General features: G+C 34.3%; 1 protein-coding gene across 1 annotated transcript in view; it reads right to left on the bottom strand.

The window, feature by feature from the left end:
- Positions 1 to 8,247: 8,247 nt before the first annotated feature.
- The window catches only part of LOC138703660 (15-hydroxyprostaglandin dehydrogenase [NAD(+)]-like), a 30,311-nt gene continuing 14,154 nt past the window's right edge, over positions 8,248 to 24,404 (bottom strand). The window contains exons 6-8 of the mRNA XM_069831723.1: positions 23,397 to 23,551; positions 17,823 to 17,979; positions 8,248 to 8,548 (exon numbers count right to left, since the gene is read on the bottom strand). Coding sequence (XP_069687824.1) covers positions 17,829 to 17,979; positions 23,397 to 23,551 — 306 coding nt within the window. The 3' untranslated portion in view covers positions 8,248 to 8,548; positions 17,823 to 17,828. The remainder of the gene's footprint in view (positions 8,549 to 17,822; positions 17,980 to 23,396; positions 23,552 to 24,404) is intronic.

Raw genomic sequence — 24,404 nt, 5'->3', positions numbered from 1 at the left:
AAGGAAGGCGTTAAAAGGAGATGAGTATGCTTCCCCTTACTACAGTATTTAATGTGCAGCGTCGGACTGTAAACTCAGAAGTACAACGTTGAACACCGCGGTTATTGTTAATATAATATATAATATTTTCATTTATTTTCTTGATCACTTCTCACACATTCCGTAAAACAATATGGCCTATAAGCTAAAATAACACAAAACAGGAACAGTAATTACAAGAAAAATGGTATTTGAGTAACTGATTAAAAGCAGGAGCAAAATTATATATGGCTAATTTTAACTGTAAAATGAAATGCTCATCTGTAATACGGGCTAATCTTTTTGATTTTCAATGTTCACTTGTATAGGGACATAATTTTATTTTTACTTGCATTTTTATTGTACCTGCATTTCTGAATGTACTTCACTCTCACCCCTTCACTAATGTCCTTGCTCCCGTCAGACACAAAAACTTACGGCCGCTGTTGCATTCGAAGTCTTCAAGCAGTGAAGTAAACACTGCAGTGTATAGTGTGTTTCATAAATATGGTTGAGTTTTCTATAGAAGAAAGAACCTATATTAATAATATCGTACTAAAAAATTATATTCAAGAAACGATAAATTCAATTTCATAGCATATGCTTCAAAATGTTTTTAATAATATGCGTAGACTACTGAATTGAAGCCTGCATTGTAATGAACGGCAACCATTTTCAGCAACTTGTTTAAAAATTCAGATTAGCTTATTTTGAAATGAGGTGGCTAGAAGCAAAGGAATGCTAGTGACATTTGTAATTACATGAGTTAAGTGCATCCAGTGTAAGCAAAAGTATCTAAAATTTTAGTGGCAAAGGGATATTTTAATCGCATCACACATTAAAATTTAAATAAAAATTTCACCGATCTTACGAAAGCTTAAATATTTAGACCCCATTTTCTCAAAAGTAACTTAAGTGCACTTACAGTCCTTTACTTATGACCCCCTCAATTTAAATGCACTCTCTATATTGTATTTTTTTATTATTTTATTGGGTTATTTTACGATGCTGTATCAACATCTAGGTTATTTAGCGTCTGAATGAAATGAAGGTGAAATGAGTCCAGCACCGAAAGTTACCCAGCATTTGCTCGTATTGGGTTGAGGGAAAACCCCGGAAAAAAACCTCAACCAGGTAACTTGCCCCGACCGGGAATCGAACCCGGGCCACCTGGTTTCGTGGCCAGACGCGCTGACCGTTACTCAACAGGTGTGGACTCTCTATATTGTATGTTAACACCAATAATTAATATGCTAAATAAAGTGGACATTACATAACGAACATAGCCGCCTGAAAAGTTGAATTTTTGAAAAAAAAAAAATGTTACTACTCTACTGTATTTTGATAAATTACGTAAAAGTGATGATCAAACTGAAAATCCTAATATCGTATTTCCCTACTACATAAATGGATACACTACTTTTCTCTCCTCCTATACCTAGTAGAATGATTTGTTTACATATTGCACTAGTAACATCAAACTCCTGTAATGGAAGGGGGCAACAGTGTTTCCGAGTATAGCCAGGTTAATGTTAAAAATGTAGGTAAAAATAAAGTGATGTCCCTGTATAAAAAAAACAATGTATCATATATAAAATAATATGGAGCTGCACATGGCTATGATTTTGGCTGCATAAGACCTTACATTATCGCATTTTAATTTGTTCAGCAATTTGAAAATATTAACACCTTCCAAAAGAATAAAGTGTCTAAAATTTACTGACAACATGGCGTTGTTAGCAGAAAAAGGACATGACTCTAAGGGATATACTACTGGAGCTAAATGACAGCTGTGAGAAGTATGGAATGAAGATAAATGCCAACAAGACGAAGACCATGGTCATAGGAAGAAAAGTAGAGAAGGTACACTTGCGAATTCTGAATGAGGCAATAGAGCAAGTGGACAGCTTCAAATACTTGGGGTGAACTATAAGCAGTAACATGAGCTGCTGTCAAGAAGTCAAAAGAAGAATAGCAATGGCAAAAGAAGTTTTTAATAGAAAAAGGAGCGTCTTCTGCGGACCTCTGGACAAAGAACTAAGGAAGAGACTAGTGAAGTGCTTTGTGTGGAGTGTGGCATTGTATAGGGCAGAAACATGGACATTACGAAGAAGTGAAGAGAAGCAAATAGAAGCATTTGAAATGTGGATATGGATGGAGCGTGTGAAATGGACAGACAGAGTAAGAAACGAAGCTGTGTTGGAAAGACTACATGAAGAAAGAATGACGCTGAAACTGATCAGAAAAAGGAAAATGAATTGGCTGGGTCACTGATTGAGAAGAAATTGCCTACTGAAGGATGCACTGGAAAGAATGGTGAACGGGAGATTTCGTGGAAGAAGAAGGTGTCAGATGATAGATGACATTAAAATAAATGGATCATATGCGGAGACAAAGAGGAAGGCAAAAAAATAGGAAAGACTTGAGAATGCTGGATTTGTAGCATTCTACAATCTTTCCTATTTTCTGTCTTTCTCTTAACACGTCTTACCAATCCCTACAAAATTTCAGGTCTAGCGGCATAGGCCTATATAAAAAAGCCTTCAAAGCAAATAAAAGAATGACTGAACTCTCTGTCTTGAAGCTCGACCATTGTCTGTCTCATCCACTCCACGATGTGTCGTCAGTTGACCTTTCAGTAGAAACACTGTGACAAGATTAATGCCCGGTGTCTCGAATGCGTGATGTCGATCCTGTAACGCATTTTATACCTTCAGCCGCTCTACAGTAATCACAGCAAACCTACCTAGTTCATTCATCTCGTATTCACCGACCCTGCAGGTACAGGTGAACTAGAGGTTGGAGGTTGAGAAGTCAGGTTCTACAAGTACAAAATGTACTACATTTTCTGCACAGAGTTACGATTAAAGTTCAGTGTTTGGTCACATTTAATGCAATTTAAGTAAATAGTGACTATGTGCTCAAAACTGAGGAAAGAGAGGGCGGTACGTCTAGGTACTTCGTATATCTTGACCGACACATACACAAATACAGGGACATCATTTTATTTTACCAACATTTTTAACATTAACCTGGCTATACTCCGAAACACTGTTGCCCCCTTCCATTATAGGAGTTTGATGTTACTAGTGCAATATGTAAACAAATCATTTTACTAGGTATAGGAGGAGAGAAAAGTAGTGTATCCATTTATGTTGTAGGGAAATACGATATTACGATTTTCAATTTGATGATCACTTTTACAGAATTTATCAGAATACAGTAGAGTAGTAACATTTTTTTTTTCAAAAACTCAACTTTTCAGGCGGCTATGTTCGTTATGTAATGTCTACTTTATTTAGCATATTAATTATTGATGTTAACATACAATATAGAGATGCATTTAAATTGAGGGGGTCATAAGTAAAGGGCTGTAAGTGCACTTAAGTTACTTTTGAGAAAATGGGGTCTAAATATTTAAGCTTTCGTAAAATCGGTGAAATTTTTATTTAAATTTTAATGTGTGATGCGATTAAAAATCCCTTTGCCACTAAAATTTTAGATACTTTTGCTTACACTGGATGCACTTAATTCATGTTATTACAAATGTCACTAGCATTCCTTTGCTTCTAGCCACCTCATTTCAAAATAAGCTAATCTGAATTTTTAAACAAGTTGCTGAAAATGGTTGCCGTTCATTACAATGCAGGCTTCAATTCTTTACGCATATTATTAAAAACATTTTGAATCATATCCTCTGAAATTGATTTTATCGTTTCTTCAATATAATTTTAGTACAATATTATTAATATAGGTTATAGAAAACGCAACCATATTTCTGAAACACACTATACACTGCAGTGTTTACTTCACTGCTTGAAGACTTCGAATGCAACAGCGGCCGTAAGTTTGTGTGTCTGACGGGAGCAAGGACATTAGTGAAGGGGCGGGAATGAAGTACATTCAGAAATGCAGGTACAATAAAAATGCAAGTAAAAATAAAATGATGTCCCTGTACAATCGGACAAATTATTATGGAATTAAAGGCGTTGCTCGGCCTAGCTACATATATTGCTAAATCTCCACTAATACGGGGTATATATGATGGAAGAGGACTGTCTTGCCAGCTGCTTTGTAAACACTACTTTACCCTATGTGCACTTAACTTCAGAGTTTATGTGCCCCAACTTCGTAGACAGGATATGACAAATGTTCCGTGAACTGAGGAATAGTTGTCAGTAGGCTACGCGGTCTGATTGCAAGTTGTTTTTTTATTGGGTTATTTTACGACGCTGTATCAACATTTAGGTTATTTAGCGTCTAAATGAAATGAAGGTGATAACGCCGGTGAAATGAGTCCGGGGTCCAGCACCGAAAGTTACCCAGCACTTGCCCGTATTAGGTTGAGGGAAAACCCCGGAAAAAACCTCAACCAGGTAACTTGCCCCGACCGGAATTCAAACCCGGGCCATCTGGTTTCGCGGCCAGACGCGCTGACCGTTACTCCACAGGTGTGGACTGCAAGTTGTTGCGAAGTTTAAAATTATGACAATGTTATTTAGACAAGTGTTCGAAGACAGGTTTGAACCTCATAAGTGACGCCAATATGGCATCAATAACTATTTAACTAAATTGTAGACATCTATTATTCTGACCAGCCCTTACCTGACCACGTCAAAATTTCACAGTCACTATGAATACAATTTAACATCAAATTACGCCATTTTGTTTTCCTATAGACAGCCACTAGCACTTAGAAAAAGAACGACTGATACAGGGGGTACGCAAGGTGGAGTTAAGGGATTAACCCCCCCCTCCCTTGAACTTTGAAAAAAAATGACATATTTAGATTTGAGTATTTTTTTATTCACAATCGTTTTCCCTTTTCTAATTTTTCACTATCAGAGTAACAAAATCTACATCGACATACGTCACAGTCCTATCTTTCCTTCAATATAATCCCTATGTTTGGTGCTGCGGAATGTTCGTATTATAATAATGCTTATAATAAAATGAAGCCAACACAATATTGACTTTAACTTGTTGTTTGTTAAAAATTGGGTGGCTGTAAAAAAATATTTTTCAAAGATTTCATAAGGATATTCATGAAAACAACATAGTATAATATTAATAAATATATCGTAACATAATAATAACAATACTTACTTACAAATGGCTTTTAGAGAACACAGAGTTTCATTGCCACCCTTACAATATAAGCTCGCCATCAATACCTATCCTGAGCAAGATTAATCCAGTCCCTACCATCATATCCCACCTCCCTCAGATCCATTTTAATATTATCCTCCCATCTAGGTCTCGACCTTCCAAAGGTCTTCTTCCCTTCAGCCTTCCAACTAACACTCTATGTACATTTCTGGATTCAATCATACGTGCTACATTCCCTGCCCATCTCAAACGTCTGGATTTAATGTTCCTAATTATTGTGAAGAAACGAAGAGGAAGGCAGAAAATAAGAAAGATTGGAGAAAGCTGGGTTTGCAGTGAAAGACCTGCCCTTGGGCAGAATATTAAATGAATAATAATAATAATAATAATAATAATAATAATAATAATAATAATCATCATCATCATCATCATCCTTGCATGTATTGGGCCTGGTGGCCCGTTACGGTCTCTTGCCAACGCCAAGGATCTCTTGCCCACAGGATGGTACAGTAATTTAAAATTTGGCGTGGAATTCTAGAACGAGGCATTCTGATCAGATGTGATCTCCAGTTTTGTCTGTATTTCTGTAGGTATTCCGTAATCGGTTCAATCTGCAGTTCTTTCATAATGTCAAAATTTTTAATGTGATCCATTCTCGTGTATCCCGCTGTACGACGCATGAATCTCATTTCTGCCGCCGTTAATCTTTGTGAATCAATATTACGAATCGTCCAAGCTTCACTACCAATACAGAGTATAGGTCTGGCCAATGTTTTATAAATTCTGGTGCGCGTGTGTTTTTGTACTAAGGTTGGTTTGAATATCTGATTAATTATCCCCATTGCTGTGTTGAATTTAATAATTTTCTCATTCAAATCTTTTTCTTCTTCATATGAAATTTGGTAACCGTGATAACTAAAATTTTGAACTTGTTCGATGATCTTATTATTGATGCAAATTTTGCTACGGACTGGTTCCTTTCCTAAAAAAGCCATCACTTTAGATTTGTCAGTTGAAATTTCCATATTGAAACTTTCTGCCATTTGATTAAAGTTGTAAACCAAACGTTGTAAATTATCTTCTGAAATTGCCATAAATACAATATCATCAGCAAATAATAAAGTATCTATTTGGGAGAAACGACTTATCGGTATACTTCCAATCTCCATTCCTTAATAATGTGATTCATGTATATTATAAATAATAGAGGAGATAAGCTACAACCCTGTCTCACTCCTTGATTTATTCGTTTCCATTCTAAATATTTGTTTTCAATCCTAACCTGTTTATAGTTATTATTATAAACTAGCCGTACCCGTGAGCTCCGCTGCACCTGTTAGAAATAAATATAAAGTAATTACATAATTAAAATAGGACGTTTGATCCAGGGAACAACTTTTACAACAGCGCAACATAATCTGCTTCGCTCATTACCCATTTTTTTTGCATTGCATTTATTGCATATATATATATTATGTATTTTAACACGATTCAATTGAGCATAGTTAAAATTTGAATTATAAAATAATGGATTGCTAAGCTAACGTACTATTACTGCATACTAAATCAATACACTCTCGTTGTTCGTTAATTCTCGGAGATTAAAATGAGTGTACATAAATATTATTTTAAGAAATACAGAAAACGAATGTACAAAATAGCCTATCAAATTTTCTGTGCATAAGAAGCTATTTTAATCTTACCTGTCCTCGATTTACTCAGACGTTACTGTAATAACATTATAGCATTATGTCCATCTAGAGAAACTACACTTTCCAATGGTGAAATAATAATTAATTATACAAATCGGTTAATTTAGCTTCTGATATTACTTCATACAAACACAGAAACATTCTCTGTACGCTATGTTTAATAGATTTCGATTGTTGATGTCCAAGGCCCCTGTTTCGGTTGTTGTTGTCCAAGGCCCCTTATAGACGAAGTCATTTCTTCTTAATTCATTGCACCGTCTTAGATGGCGTTATTTTAATTTTAAAACTCATTTATCTCATTAAATATCAATCCTATCAAAATTTTGTAAAAAATAAAACTTATCGGAAATCGTTTTTAAAGAAACTTTTGTTATGTAACATTTTTCACAAAAATCAATAATAAGCGAGATATTTCGATTTATTTAATTCAGGCCTCCTTATAACCCCCCTTTTAAGTAAAGTATTTTGAATTCCATATAGCCTAAAATCTAAGTTACAACGAACTTAATTCATATTCCAATTTTCATATAAATCGGTTCAGCCATTATCGCGTGAAAAGGTAACAAACATCCAGACAGACATACAAACAAAAATTAAAAAAATGCGACTTTCGGTTTCAGGGTGGTTAATTATATATGTTAGGACCAATTATTTTTGGAAAATCGAAAATTACCAGAAAAATTTCGGCTACAGATTTATTATTAGTATAGATATTGTAATAGCTGTTATTAATTGATTTGGAATACCATCATGTACTAAAATATTCAATAATTTGTTTCTACCTACTCTGTCGAAGGCTTAATAATAATAATAATAATAATAATAATAATAATAATAATAATAATAATAATAATAATAATAATAATAAAAATAATAATAATAATAATAATATTAATAATAATAACAATAATAATAATAATAATACACAAAATTTAAAGTACCGATAATGTAAATTTTAAACAATTATTATAGTAATGATCCCACTTTGACAAAATTCTGCGTACACCACTGGACTGATATGCATTTCCAATAATGTTAATATACGTGGGTCATTCGATTGGCAACATTTGAATTTAAGTATTCTGAGAGGCATTCTTGCTTCGTGCAATCTGAATTTTAATGAAGTATCTTTGTTCATATTTGCTAAACATTTTAGAGCGCTACAGATTACACTCACTACAAATATCTTATAGTAAATGATATTATTGGCTCCAAACTCACAGATAACACACCTCAGATGCTCCTCTTTCTCATTGTTATCAGCTTACATTATTTACCGCTGATAGCGCCACATACAGACGTTATTGCCACTAATTATCGAATGACCCATGTACACGAGTAGAAAAGTATGTATAAATGTTGATTTAATAGTTCTTGCTGAAATAAAACAAACATTATTACAGGAAGAGCTTGTTTATTCCATGTCGTTATGCTAACAGATCATGGTGTTCATCTAATTTGGCTCAACGGTTCCAATTAATACATTAACAGTGTTCTGTAAATTACGCCAATGCACATTGATGGATAGTGTGAGCACCACGCCCCTGCTACGCTTTATTTGGCTTGTTTGTCTTCACTAATTAATGTATCTGTAGGGTGGGGCTCTTATGAGGACGTCTTAAGACAGCTTCTCACATTCGAACGACTCCATAATTTTCTTATTGGGATGGCCGAAAACATCAGTGGCATAGCGTTTATACAACTTGTACCTGAAATAATGATAACAACAATTAATAGTATAATAATGACAATAATAATAATAATAATAATAATAATAATAATAATAATAATAATAATAATAATAATAATCATAATATAGTACATTATGCAACGAGCCTATAATGAAGGTAATTAAGAAGTGAATATGGATATTTATGAAACGAGCGCAAGCGAGTTTCATAATTTCGTACGAGCTTCTTAATTACCATTATAGGCGAGTTTCATACGACTTTTTATGCTCGACCATATTTCTAACTTGATATTATTAATTTTATTTGTATTTGACATTGAGCAATGTTCCGTATGTTGTGAGATGTGCGCAGACGCGGAAGTATTGATTTTTTCCGAGGAACAGATGTCTACATTCACCTTGCTAGGCCATACGAACCTACAGAGATAACATTGAAATTAAATTGGACATTGAAAAACGAGATGACAAATTGAATTTATTTGAATATTATTTACAATTAATGCTAATTATTATAGTAACAGAACATAAACTTCTGCGACAGTATTGGATTTCCAGCCTCCGTGACTTTTCGCTAATTCTCTTTCGATTGCATATCCGAGAATAATCGATACTTGCGGTTTTATAACGGTAGAAAGCTGACCTGTCATTGGCTGAACAGTTGTAACCTGAGTCGTCATTGGCTGAAAGACCTGATCTTTAATGAGTAGGTGTACTTTAATGACATGCATTAAAGGTCTGCTACCAGGTGTGTAATTACTACATTTCGGCAGGGTCGAGCATAAATAATAATAAAATACACAAATAAGGGTCCCAATATGTGTACAGGAATAATGAACTGTGAATACAAAGATGCACAAATACATACTCAAATATGGACTATATATATACTAGTGGCTTGTGCAGCAAATGCTGCAAACTAAGTTCATTAGGCTTTCAGATAAACATTTTTCAGATTTATTTTCATTGAAGAATGTCAGACATTCTGAAAGTTATTTGCTTCCATAATAATGAAAGATACTCTCTCTCTCGAGCCAATACTGAAGAGAACCACGCATTTAAATATCTACACCACACCGCCATTAAATATATGAAAAAGACCCAACCCTGCTAGATTAATAACTATAAAAATATTTGATTTTTAATAATATTATTATCTTACGTAAGTTTTATAGCTTTTAGTAACATATAAGTTACTATATATACTATATAGCCGCCACTCAGTAAAATATAGAAATCAGAATCTAATTTAAGTTATTCTCGACATCTACTTATATAACCCCAAAACGTTTCACTTTCATATCATGAATATAGCATTAATGTGTATAATTAATGACAAATAGTCACATCATGGCATTAACTACAATAATATTTCATTTCTAATGGTAATAATGTCATCAAACCACCTCAAGTTTTGTAGTTTTTAATATCCAATACACAGCTGTATCCAGAAAATTACACACTACAGAATCGAACCTGTAAATTATTTTTAGTAAGTTAAGTTTTTAATAACCAATTTAATTTTAGCTCTAAATATGTCAGCATTCTTGCAGATCATGGTCTTCGTGTAATATTGGTTACTGTAGTGTGTGTTTTGTTTTATTCTGAAATGCAATTAGCTAGTTCTCAAAACTGACGACAGATGGATTTTGGAAAATAGGAAAATTATGTTGAAAAATTAACATTTCACTGAAAACTACTGTTTTTCTGAAAAACTTTGAGATCCAAGCTTCAAAATGAGGCGTCATTTATTAAAATCCGTTCAGCCGTTTTCCCGTAATTTCAATTACCAGCTCAAATTATATGTATAAATATATAATAAATACAGTTATTGTACGATATAGCGACCTGTATAAATATGTATATACAGGGTGATTCACGAGGATTTACCGTCACTTACGCAGCTTATTTCCGAAGACATTCTGAGCAAAAAATGTCATACAAACATGTATCCTATTCTCAATATTTTCAGAGTTAAATTAATTTCAAGATATTTGTAAAATACCGTTATTCTTTAGTTTTTAGGGTAAAATAATGTTACAGGAAAAGAATGAATTATTCAGGGGTGTCATTTGTTTAATTAGCTAGTATTCTAAAGCTTAAAATGTGTTGTGAATTCCATAGTTGCTTCGTACATAATTTCTTTTTCATTTTTAACCACAAAATTGCATTTTTCTTACCCATTTATCACACAATTGTTACAAATCACGCCACTCTTGTAATTTCTTCAAGACTGTACATTAGGATACATAATTAAACTGTAAAGACTCAAGTTCCTAAAGTTATATGATTTGGAACAATTTTTGTGATAAGTGCATAAGAATAATGTAATATTTAGTTAAAAATTGAAACACAAAATCTGTACAAAGCAATTAATAACACATATTTACCTTCACAATATTAGCCAATTAAAGAAATGATACTTCTGAATAGTTCATTCTCTATTCTTTTACTCTTAAAACTAAAGAAAAAAGGTATTTTACTAACAACTTCAAATCAGTGTAACTCTCTGAAAATATTGAGATTAAGACACATATTTATATGACATGTTTTGCTCAGAATGTCTTCGGAAATAAGCTCCATAAGTGACGCTAAATCCTCGTGAATCACCCTGTATATATAATATATAGGAAAACAATAAAATTTCATACAATTTTGCTCTTTTTTGCTTCATTTTCGAGATAAAAATTGTTCTACATGAAACGTTTCATTGCATATTTTGGGAAAGCCATCGATTTAATTCCCAATGTGCTCAGTCAATTTAATAGAGTATTGTAATATGATATTCAATGAATGGAAGAATTTTAGTCTTGTTCTTTAAATGTGCAGAAATTTGATCCGAATAAATGTAACATTGCAAAATTCTTTTGCAGAACGAATAGTTTAACGGAAATTTAATACTGAATATAACGATTAAAAAATATATATATATTTCTTGAAGGAATAGGTAAAAGATCCTAAACTATGTTGTTGATGTAAATCTTTAAAACATTCCAGTAAAATAATCATGCAGATATGTGAGATTGAAACCCTACCACATGTGTTTGGCTTCTGTAGAAAGGGATAACTTTTTAGGATAAATCGCCACAAGAAGAAAGGTATTTTTTAATAACTTCAAATTAGTGTAACTCTACAAATATTGAGAATAGAACACATGTTTATGTGGCAGTTTTTGCTCAGAATGTCTTCAGAAATAAGCTCCGTAAGTGACGGTAACTCCTCGTGAATCACCCTGTATACATTTTACGGACCATTAGACCTACAGAGAAGACGAGGATAATGATAATGTTATTACAGTAATAAATATATACCAAAATAGGGGTGCAAAGTATTTGCACAGTACCAGCCGCCACTGTTAATAGTACAACAGCTCTGTTTACGTTCACCTTACGTTGAGTCAATGCAAGGGACATGAAGCCACCCCCTCCGTATTCGTTCGCGCCTTGAGAGCAAAAGTTTGACAGGCATATTCTAAGGCAGAGGTCTCCAAAAAGCGTATCGTCATTCGTGCTCTCGATGCTGCCCACCGAACACAGTGTGCTGTTGTAAGACTAGAGAAGTGGGAGAGACTCGTACCTCAACAGATGGGAGCGGTCAGTGGGGGATCGCGGCAACGGTCTGCTTATGTTTACAAATAATAACATCAAAAGAATAAGAAATATCATACGATTGTAGATTATTTTTAAATACTATGAAGCTGGAGCCCCGTCGTTGCTATTGGCACAAGCCATTGCAAATTCATCCTCTTCTGTTCTATGGTGCCTTTCAGTGCCTGGAAAAGATCTTCTCCAGTTGTATTTTGTAATTACATCTAGAAGACATTCAGACACAGTAAAATGTTCATTAACTCCTCGGATGAAAATGGCTAGGTGAGCTTTGTCATTTCTGTCTGTGCTTTTGTCCAATGCAAGTGAGTAAGCTACAAACTGGTTAATTGTGGTTTCGACTTCAGATTCAATTACATTTACAATCTTGAAATTCCTTCTCTGAACTCTAATTAGAAACAATTTAATTTTCTTAAACTTTGACTTTGTTCTGGACACAGTATTTTAGTAACGTTCTGTATGCACGATTTTACAAATGATGCTTCTGTAAAGGGCTTCATTGATTTTCCAATATTCCAAGCTAGAACATAGCTAGCAAGAAGCTTTTTTTTTGTTTAACACTGAGGACACGTGTGTGATTTGTGTTTGTATTTTCTTGTTTTATATTAATCAAAATATTTGTAGGCCTAAGCACTTCACCTAAAATTAAACAAAAGACTATAAGTATGTCATGCGGAACTGAGTGTAAACGTAGTGCAATATACTGATTATTATGTATAACCAACAGTTATACAGATAACCCCAAAATAAATTATTTTCACATGTCCAACATGCCTGTAATTATATGATATTCTTTGTGAAGAGTCGAGTATTGTCGTCGCATGTTGAATTTTAACACACCCTTAAGAATTTTCGAACAAATTAAGCATTTCACATTCTCCCCACTAATACAAAAATGTTCTCCTCTTATTCATCCTTGAATGTACTACGTCCATGATTAGAAGACATTGTGTTGTTATGTTTTATTTAACGACGCTTGCAACTGCAGTGGTTATATCAGCGTCGCCGGATGTGCCGGAATTTTGTCCCGCAGGAGTTCTTTTACATGCCAGTAAATCTACTGACATGAGCCTGTCACATTTAAGCACACTTAAATGCCATCGACCTGGCCCGGGATCGAACCCGCAACTTGGGCATAGAAGGCCAGCGCTATACCAACTTGCCAACCAGGTCGACAGAAGACATTGTGAAACGGTCGAACACTCCGACCAACACAATGATAATGGCAATCCGCCACTGCTTTTCGTTTGCTCATAAACATTGAGTAAAGTACAGGTGGGGATGGGTGAGGCGGAACGCGCTTATTACGTACTGGCTTCGGTTCCGTTCAGGGGCTTACTCGTGAGTACGGTTTTGGAGACGTCTGTTCTAAGGGCTTGGAACTTCAGACTCTGAGATGATGGGGACCTCACCTGCAGGCCGAGGATGGATGGCCCACCTGTCAGCGTCGGGTTCACGAATGTCGCCCCGGGCCATCCGTATGACTTAGAGAATCATCGCATATGGGTCGTACAATGAGCTTAAACGGCTTAGTGCGAGGTTCCATAACGGATCCAGTCATCGAGAAATCAATCAATATGTACCATGTACTTCGGCTGAGAATTACTTCTACGTCTATGAAATAATGTACGACGTTCCAGTTTTACACAGTGCAGGAATCTGCCTAGCACTGGTCTAATTACTGATAGTGGTAAACGTGAAGTAAATTTATTGTCTGTATGTCTTCATCCTTATCTAGAGTCCCTATAGCTTAGACTAATTTATATTATTTTCAATTTCTATTTGTATGTTCAGTTGTTTTTTTACGTTATATCAAGGCTAACGTTATATTGATTCTGTTACTCATTATTAGGCCCGGATTTTTATGTAATATGAAAGTGCGAAATATGTACATAAAAATGTAGTAAGTATCGGGGAAATATGTAATTAAATATGCAGTATTAATAAAATATGTAATTTAAAGTCACTATTTATTAATGCATTAAATTCACAAAAATGTCTTCACAATTTAACTGGTCAGTTGAAGTGGAAGGATATGGCCTGGAAAGTGACTTGCCATTTCCACCTCATTGTATAGTTTGCAAATGCAACTTGTCTCTGCCACAATTTATGCTTTTTTTTTTCTTGTGCCTTAAGATTTCCTGAAAAATATTTTTCTTTGACACACAAAAAGGTATTTTGATTTATCTGACACCCGACGCAAACTCCCCGCTAATAGCCTACTTTCAATTTGTAACAAAGTTAAATGACCGGCACACTTGACTATCCCAGATTCTGAGAAAGCTTTAGAGCAAATGTATAGAGTTGAGGCACTCCGAACTATTATGTTTTACATACAAAGAGTTGGAATCCCTAGTTTTATGTTTGTTCTTTTATTTATAAAAGAACTATTGTCTTAAGCCAGCTTTAGAAATTGAAGTATTTTCTATAGTTGTGAACAAAACATAATGACGTCAGTTTCCGAGCCCTCCCTCTTTACCAGCATCGTGTACTATAGTGAGAACAAAAAGCGGCCCTTCAATCGGAGTAATGGGACAGGGACGTTAAGACATATGTCCAAGTATATATGAAAAAAAAAATCAATAATTTACTCTGAAAAATAAAAAGAATTTAATAAAAAAGTTCTAAACTCAATAATTGCCTAGATATGTATAAAATGTTACATTCTTTGCATAATATGTAAAATATGTAATATTACTAAGAATATGTAAAAATATGTAAAATGAAACTCATCTATAACCATTTCAGAACCACAAATCGCCGACATTTCTCATTTTCAGTAGTCTACAAGTAAAGGCATACAATATGTAATTACATAAGAATCCGGTCTCTACTCATTACCTGGGTATTACTGTAGATTAATGACTAGTACTAAGAATTGTATGCCGTTACATTGCGCTTCATGCACCTCTCACTTCAGGTACCAGTACGTAATTGCGTTGGGGTGGGGGATTTCAGTGTGTTTCGTTCAGCAGTGAACTTCAGTTGATCGGTTACATTACGACCGAATACTGCTATTCGTAACAGGCGACATTCAACGTCTGTAAAGAAGAATAATAGCAAGATGCCGAGGACGAAATCTGTGACTTAATTTCAAATGAGAAAATTTGTATTTGAGAGAAATAATGCTTGTGTAAAATATTTAAAATATTCCCTCATTGCTTCTGCAGAGTGGAACGAAGTTTCTCTAGATATAAGGCTGTGTTTTCTAGCAACGGACAATCATTCTCCTTTGAAAATTTGAAAATGTGGTTATTCACTGCAACAATATACGAAATGAAAAATTATGTAAAACAAAAACGTAATACACTATCATATTTATTCTGAATTTTATCCAGCTTCCTCCAAGTGAAGGTTGCCTAGAAGACAAAGCTTACCAAAAAATTGTTGTTTTTTTTTTTTAGTAAATGGTAGGTACACAGTTATAATGAAAAAAAAAACATTAGAGAAGGAAAAGAAAAAGAAATAATACAATTATAAATAATTGAAGACGACTAAACAAAAGATCATTAATTCCAGAAGAAACGTAAAATTTGCTATCAGGTGATCACAGTCGTCTATTTAGCACTAGTTGCAAGACCCAACTTAAGTGAGCAGATCGCCATAGGAAAGAGATCAATCTATTTACGTGTAGAGATGGTTTCTTAGCATTTTGATAGATCCCTTTACTGCAGACAGAGATACTTCAGTGACAAGAGTTTGTCCCAGACCAAATTGCTTGCAAAAATGCGCGAATCTTTTTGTGATGGTCCCTCTAGCCCCAATCAGTAATCCAATAACTTCGATCGATGTTAGATGATATTTTTCCTTATAATATGGCACAGTGGGGTCGTATATGTCGCATTTTTCCTGATGTACCTCAGTAGGTTGATTTTCGCATGTTTCCATCCATAGTGGAATAATAAGGCTGATACTTGTCAATGTCATATTAGGTTATTTTCTACAGACATAAAATAAAAATGTCTTTAAAATAGTGCAATTTTTCTTTAACAAAGAACATGATGTCCTTAAATTTTTCTTTAGCAGATAGTTGTGTTTCGAAGTCAAAGGAGTGGCTTTCAACCGCCCAAATGCTGAGGACTATCTTACCGTGATGATAAAAATGAGTTCAAACGAACGAAAGACACTGCGTTAACTCACCTCAACTCTGAGACGCTCTCAAAGTTAGAGGCGCACGAAGCGCACTGGTAGCATAACGGCATATATTTCTCAGGTCTATTAATTACATTGATGTACAGGGACATCATTTTATTTTTACTTCAATTTTTATTGTACCTGAGTTTTTGAATGTACTTCACTCCCACCCCTTCTAGTAAGGAAGTTCCAACTCCACACAGAACCAAGACCGCAGATAGTAAGCAGTACTGAGTTACTGAGTATAGTACGTTCCAGAAATATGTTCGCGTTTTCCAGTGACGAAAGAGCTTTCAATATTGAATCATATTTTCGCAAAGGTACTGTCCGTTTGCCTACATCGCATCCCGATTTCCCCCACCTGCTTCTGCTCGCCCCTCTGTAAAAGCTGGGCTGTCTTAGCTCTTTTCTGAAAACATTAATTTCTCTTAGGAATTGGAAGTTTACGTAATATTATACAGCTGTTTAATTTAACTTAAATAAAAGGGCCTCGTTAAGTAATTAACTGTCACGTAATTTCCTCCCTTTCTACAATCCTGCGGCATAACCACGTGGACGGACAGTAGATAGCATGTCTGAGTAATTTTATATTTTCGGGTCGGGCAGAAGTGAAGATTGAATTTACAGTACTTAGAGTAGGTACAGAATTATTTCAACATGAGTTACTAGTACGAAGGACGAAACTGGCAATTGGAATTAGATGCAATAGTCTAGCCTGTATCGAAATGAACGGCCACCATTTTCAAAATTGTGTTTAAATATTCATATTATGATTATTTTTCAATTTAACTTCTTTCTCTATATTGTACGCTAATATGCTGTAGACAGTATAATATACACTGCATAATGAATACGTTAGCATGGATAACTCACTTCGTGAGTAAAAACACTTATTCTTAATACAGTACTGTACTTTGATTAAAGAAAAACCTAATGAAAATTATCAAACTCAAAATCGCGATATTTCCTAGTTTACGTAAATGGATTAACTACTTTTCTTCCTTCCTATACCTAGTAGAGTAATTTGTGTTTTACGCCAGTATCATCGAACACAAGTCTTGGAGGGGGGAGCAAGCGGTGTTTCCGGTTCTCTAAAGGTATAGACAGGTTAATATTAAAAATGTTAGTAACAATAAAATGATGTCCCTGTATAATTTTTATTGTAGTTGTATTGAATTTCTGATGATGTGGAAGAGAAGGCCTGATGGCCTTAACTCCACCAGAGTAAATAAATAAATAAATAAATAATACTAAATTTCAACCACTGACGTAGCTCAGTTGTCAGAGACGCTTGCCTATTAATCCGAAGCTGCGCTCGGACATGGGTTCGATTCTTGCTTGGAACAATTACCTGGTTGGGTTTTTTCCGGGGTTTTCCACAACCGTAAGGCGAATGTCAGGTAGTTTATGGCGAATCTCGCCAAATACCATCTCTCCATCGCCAATTCCATCGACGCTAAATAACGTGGCAGTTGATATAGCATCGTTGAATAACTAAAAATACTAAATTTCGTATCGTAATTAATTAAAAATAGTATTGTGTAGAAGTACACTAACTTTACTCTAATTTTTCTGCAGTGGCATGATAAGTTTGGAGTAGCAGTGTCGCGATGGTATTTCAGCGCAGTACAGTTTGCTGTCCTCCACAATCCATACCGAGCCTGACGGAGCGCACTTCGTAATGTACACAACTGCTTGTCCAAGGACGTCAGTACTGAAACACACAAGAAACATGTTTTTTGTTAGTGCGCCAGAGATAGTTATTTTCCCCACCGTAGCACAGTGTGTAAAAATGCAAATCTAGCTGGACAAAATTAATAACTTCCCCCCTTTCAAACAAATTTATATGAAATTTTGTACAGTTCCAGATAGCATAAATTTTTGTGTACAAACTCTGATTTTTGTGTAAGGGAAACTATACTTCTATATAGGGAGTGCATTTAGACGAAATTAATAACTTCTCTCCTACATAACAGATTTTTACGAAACTCTGTCCAGGAGTTTAAAGTAGCATATATTTTTTCTGTACAAACTCTGATTAGGCCTACGAGGAACTACTTCTTTATAGGGAGTGCATTTAGAAAAAATGATATATCTCTCTTCTTTATAGCAGATTTCTACGGAACTTTGGACAGGTAGTACAGGTAGAATACTGTATATTTTTGTGTATGAACTATGATTACGTTTGTATAATATGTACTACCCCTTTATAGGGGGCATATTTAGATAAAATTGATAACTTGTCTCCTATATAACAAATTTTTACCAGACTTTATAAACAAATATTATTATTATTATTATTATTATTATTATTATTATTATTATTATTATTATTACAATGCAAAGAAGACTGGAAAGAACATATTGAACATATGAATGAAGACAGGTTCCCAAAATTACTTTTGAACTATACCCCAGTTGGACGACGGAGTATAGGTAGACCAGCGTTGTCAGACACAGCCTAAACGGAGCGGAGCGCTCCACTATAACTCGTTGCGTGCTCCGGTGCTTCCACAGACATAAGCAAGTTCACGCTCCGACTGGACGTCTCTAGCACCACAACCGGTTTCGGAGCTTACAACTCTGACACTACTGAGGTAGACCTTATAATAGATGGGAAGATCAATTTCTCTGAGAAGGAACGGACCAAATGGCTCAAACCTTGATGATGATGATGATGATGATGATGATTATTGTTATTATTATTATTAGTATTATTATTATTATTATTATTATTATTATTATTATTATTGCTATTAAGAATATGTATGTAGTATTTGTGGACTTACAAAAGGCTTTGACAGAGTGGATTGGAATAAACTGATGGGAATCCTAAAGAAAATTGGCGTGGATTGGAACGAGAGAAGACTGTTCAATGAGTAAAAGTCAGAATAGGAGAAGAAATGCCAGAAAGAAGTGAAATTGGGGGAGGAGTACGTCGGGATGTCCTTTGTCACCTAGCCTGTTCAACATCTACTTGGAAGATTTAGTAAAGAACTGTTTTCAGAACATAGGAGGAGTGATAGTAGGAGAAAGAAGAATTCAAATTCAAATTTATTTACAATTTACATTTGAATTTACATTTGGATAGATACCCGAAATGAGCATATGCTCGTGCTCGGGTACAGTCCAGTAGTCTACATAAATTTTACAGGGTTCAAATAATAATGCTGATGATAGAAATAATAGTAACAATAATAATAATAACAATAATAATAATAATAATAATAATAATAATAGAATAGTCGTGACAGAGATGATACAAAGATTGTAATACAAAATAATTCATTAATAATAATAATAATAATAATAATAATAATAATAATAATAATAAAATAATAATAATAATATAATAATCGTGACAGAAATGATACAAAGATTGTAATACAAAATAATTCATTAATAATAATAATAATAATAATAGTGATAAAACAAAAATATTTACAATAATAAAATAAATACTAAGACGGATAAAATAAAATATAAAACCACTAGCGAGAGTTAACACAACTTAAATAAGCATATAATAACGGGAAAAAAATGAACTCGAAAATCAACAGAAAAGTTCATTGTATCGCAGACGACAGCAACCGCCGTATTGACATTGTGTTGTGCATTATTGGTAGTAGGGGGGAGCTGAATGTCTACGTTACTGCCGTTCTCTTCGAATCTTCTCGTACAATCATGGGAAGTTAATGCTGAAAAACAAAATGTCTACGAGTCAAACTGTTCATTATTACCAGGATAAATACAAATAATACTGAAATATATTAATCGAGTTTCAGTTATAGATCTCCTTTTTTTGCAAGAGGTATCATATCAAAATATTTTATGAATGGCGGGGAAAATATAAATTTCAATAACTTTCTAGTGACAGGATATAGTGACAAGTACAATCAAGTGTATCTGTGGCGATGCTAAGGAATCATTTATTGGAGATATACACTGTTATTAATTAAGAAAATGATCTATTTATATTTATTACAATGTTTTATCTTGTAGGTTACATGCATCAGATAAATACAATAAAAATTAGTACCATATAATGCTAGTAACACTTAAAAAAATTATAATAAAATTTATCAAATATCATACAAACATTTTCACTTTATTTTTAAACTTAAGAATGTGTAAATTGCTTAGGTCTGGATTATTTTTCAATACTGAATTGTATAGTCTTGGTCCATAATTCCTACTGTGTCTTAATCAAGCTGTAGTGTGGCATTTAGGTTCTGCCAAAAGAGTTGGGACATTTCTTCTGGTGTTGTGTATATGTTTTTCAGTTATAAAATTCATTCGATTTTTGTGAAAATAAGTTAGTAATGTATGTTTATATATTTGCTCAATTTTTTGTACTTGGAATTCAGAATAAATAAATTGTGTCGGATAATCAAGTGGTTTATGCAGACAAATTTTGATGATACGTTTTTGTAGTAATATTAATGGAGTTAAGATAGTCTTTGTCATTCCGCCCCATCCTATTATTCCGTATTGAATGACTGATTGAAACAAGGCTAGATAAACAAAACGGAGAACAATAAAGTGCATAAGATTTGCTGATAATATGGCATTGTTAGCAGAAGAGGAAATGATACAAAGGATACGCTACTGGAGCTAAATGACAGCTGTGAGCAGTATGGATGAAGATAAATGCAAGTAGGACGAAGACCATGGTCATAGAAAGAAAAATACAGAAGATAAACTTGCGAATTCTAAATGAAGCAGTAGAGCAAGTGGACAGCTTCAAATACTTGGGGTGTACTATAAGCAGTAACATGAGCTGCTGCCAAGAAGTCAAAAGGAGGATAGCAATGGCCAAGGAAGCTTTTAATAGAAAAAGGAGTATCTTCTGCGTACCACTGGAAAAATAACTAAGGAAGAGACTAGTGAAGTGCTTTGTGTGGAGTGTGGCATTGTATAGGGCAGAAACATGGACAGTACGACAAAGTGAAGAGAAGCGAATGGGAACATTTGAAATGTGGATATGGAGAAGAATGGAACGTGTGAAGTGGACAGACAGAATAAGAAATGAAGCTGTGTTGGAAAGAGTGGATGAAGAAAGAATGATGCTGAAACTGATCAGGAAGAAGAAAAGGAATTGGTTGGATCACTGGCTGAGAAGAAACTGCCTACTGAAGGATGCATTGGAAGGAATGGTGAATCGGAGAAGAGTTCGGGGTAGAAGAACATAGCAGATATATGGATCATATGAGGAAACCAAGAGGAAGTCAGAAAATAAGAAAGACTGGAGACAGCTGGGTTTGCAATGAAAGACCTGCTCTTGGGCAGAAAATAAATGAATGAATTATTATTATTATTATTATTATTATTATTATTATTATTATTATTATTATTATTATTATTACTTACTTACTGGCTTTTAAGGAACCCAGAATTTCATTGCCGCCCTCACATAAGCCCGCCATTCGTCCCTATCCTGAGCAAGATTAATCCAGTCTCTACCACTTCCCTCAAATCCATTTTAATATTATCTTCCCATCTACATCTCGGCTTCCCCAAAGGTCTTTTTCTCTCCGGCCTCCCAACTAACACTCTATATGCATTTCTGGATTCGCCCATACGTGCTACTTGTCCTGCCCATCTCATACGCCTGGATTATTATTATTATTATTATTATTATTATTATTATTATTATTATTATTATTATTATTATTACGTTTGATATGGGCAGGGCATGTAGCGCGTATGGACGAATCCAGAAATGCATATAGAGTGTTAGTTGGGAGGCTGGAGGGAAAAAGACCTTTAGGGAGGCCGAGACGTAGATGGGAAGATAATATCAAAATGGATTTGAGGGAGGTGGGATATGATGGTAGAGACTGGATTAATCTTGCTCAGGATAGGGACCAATGGCGGGCTTATGTGAGGGCGGCAATGAACTTCCGGGTTCCTTAAAAGCCAGTAAGTAAGTAAGTAAGTAAGTATTATTATTATTATTATTATTATTATTATTATTATTATTACTAGCCGTACCCGTGCGCTCCGCTGCACCCGTTAGAAATAAATATAAAGTAATTATATAATTAAAATAGGACATTTGATCCAGGGAACATTCGTGTTTGATAGAAGGATAAATCGTTTATTATGTTACTTAATTTAAATTTAATTAAAAAATTAAAATGCGATCATTTTGATGCAGAGACCACTCATTTGGTCATAAAAATTAGTTTAGGAAATACAGGAAACGAATATACAGAATAGCCTATCAAGTTTTCTGTGCATTAGAATCTATTTTAATCTTACCTGTCCTCGATTCACTCAGGAGTTACTGTGATAACATTATAGCATTATGTCCATCTAGAGAAACTACACTTTCCAATGGTGAATTAATAATTAATTATACAAATCGGTTAATTAAGCTTCTGATATTACTTCATAGAAACGCAGAAACATTATCTGTAGGCTATCTTTCATAGCGTTCGGATTGTTGCTGTCCAAGGCCCCTTATAGACGAAGTCATTTGTTTTTTAATTCATTACACGGCCTTAGATGGCAGTTATTTTAATTTTAAAACTCATTTATCTCATTAAATATCAGTCCTATCAAAATTTTGCAAAGAATAAAACTTATCGGAAATTATTTTTAAAGAAATTTTTATTATGTAACATTTTTCATAAAAATCGATAATAAGCGAGATATTTCGATTTATTTAATTCAGGTCCCCTTATAACCCCCCTTTTAAATAATGTATTTTGAATGCCATATAGCCTATAATCTAAGTTACGACGAACTTAATTTATATTCCAATTTTCATCGAAATCCGTTCATCCATTATCGCGTGAAAAGGTAACAAACATACAGACAGACAGACAGACATACAAACAAAATTTTCAAAAAAGCTATTTTCGGTTTCAGGGTGGTTAATTATATATGTTAGGACCAATTATTTTTGGAAAATCGAAAATTACCAGAAAAATTTCGGCTACAGATTTATTATTAGTATAGATTATTATTATTATTACAGTTAACTCATCATCATCATGATCATGATCATCATCATCATCATCATCATCATCGTAAACTTCATTGTCTAGTTTTGATTAAAGAGCTCAGCATTGTTATTATTATCACAATTACAGCGATGGTCGCTATTTCGTCTCGTTTACTCACGATTGCGCAGGAAGGCTTTGTAGTTGCTGGTAAGCATGTTTTCCCCACTCAGGTGTGTACTGCCTGTCCTCCGCTCCGTGTACAAGGTCCGTTCCGGTCACGCCTGGACACACTGCCACAACTCGGATATTTGTTCGATCGTAGTGGAACTTGTCCTGTCAAAATATGTTAAAATTAATTCAAATCAAGGTTACAGAATTGATGCCCATAGGCACAAGCACATTCTCATGGAGGCAGATAGAAAAGTTCCTGTGTTTAATTCTGTGTTTAATTTCCTCCCGAGTATCATTTATATTTGTTACTGTTGCTCCAAGATATTTCAACTTCTCCACCTCTTCAAAAGATAAATTTCCAATTTTTATATTTCCATTTCGTACAATATTCTGGTCACGAGACATAATCATATACTTAGTCTTTTCGGGATTTACTTCCAAACTTATCTCTTTACTTGCTTCCAGTAAAATTCCCGTGTCTGCTTTTAATGGAATAACAGTAAATGTTCACACCTGTGCAGTAACGGTTAGCGCGTCTGGCGCGAAACCAGGTGACCTGAGTTCGAATCCTAGTCGGGGAAGTTACCTGATTGAGGTATTTTTTCGGGGTTTTCCCTCAACCCAATATGAGCAAATTCATAACCTGAGATGTTGATACAGCGTCGTAAAATAACCTACTAAAAATACCAATACATAGTGGTGATTATGAATAACCGTCCAAGATAATATTTCAAGATTACTTTGTGAATCGCATGACAGAAGCCAGTAGCGCAGCTACGGCCAGTTAAAAGTGCCATTTGTCGGTGAGGTTTTAAATCGAGCGCAATGTGCTATTAGAACTATCATATTCTAAATAGCGCTATCTGCGTACCAGTTGCAGTTAAAATTACTTACTTATTTACTTACTTACTTACTTACTTACTTACTTACTTACTTACTTACTTACTTACTTACTTACTTACTTACTTACTTACTTACTTACTTACTTACTTACTTACTGGCTTTTAAGGAACCC

Source organism: Periplaneta americana, chromosome 7 (assembly GCF_040183065.1).
Source record: "Periplaneta americana isolate PAMFEO1 chromosome 7, P.americana_PAMFEO1_priV1, whole genome shotgun sequence".
In the NCBI taxonomy this organism is placed as follows: domain Eukaryota; kingdom Metazoa; phylum Arthropoda; class Insecta; order Blattodea; family Blattidae; genus Periplaneta; species Periplaneta americana.
This window is presented reverse-complemented; position numbering and strand designations above follow the sequence as displayed.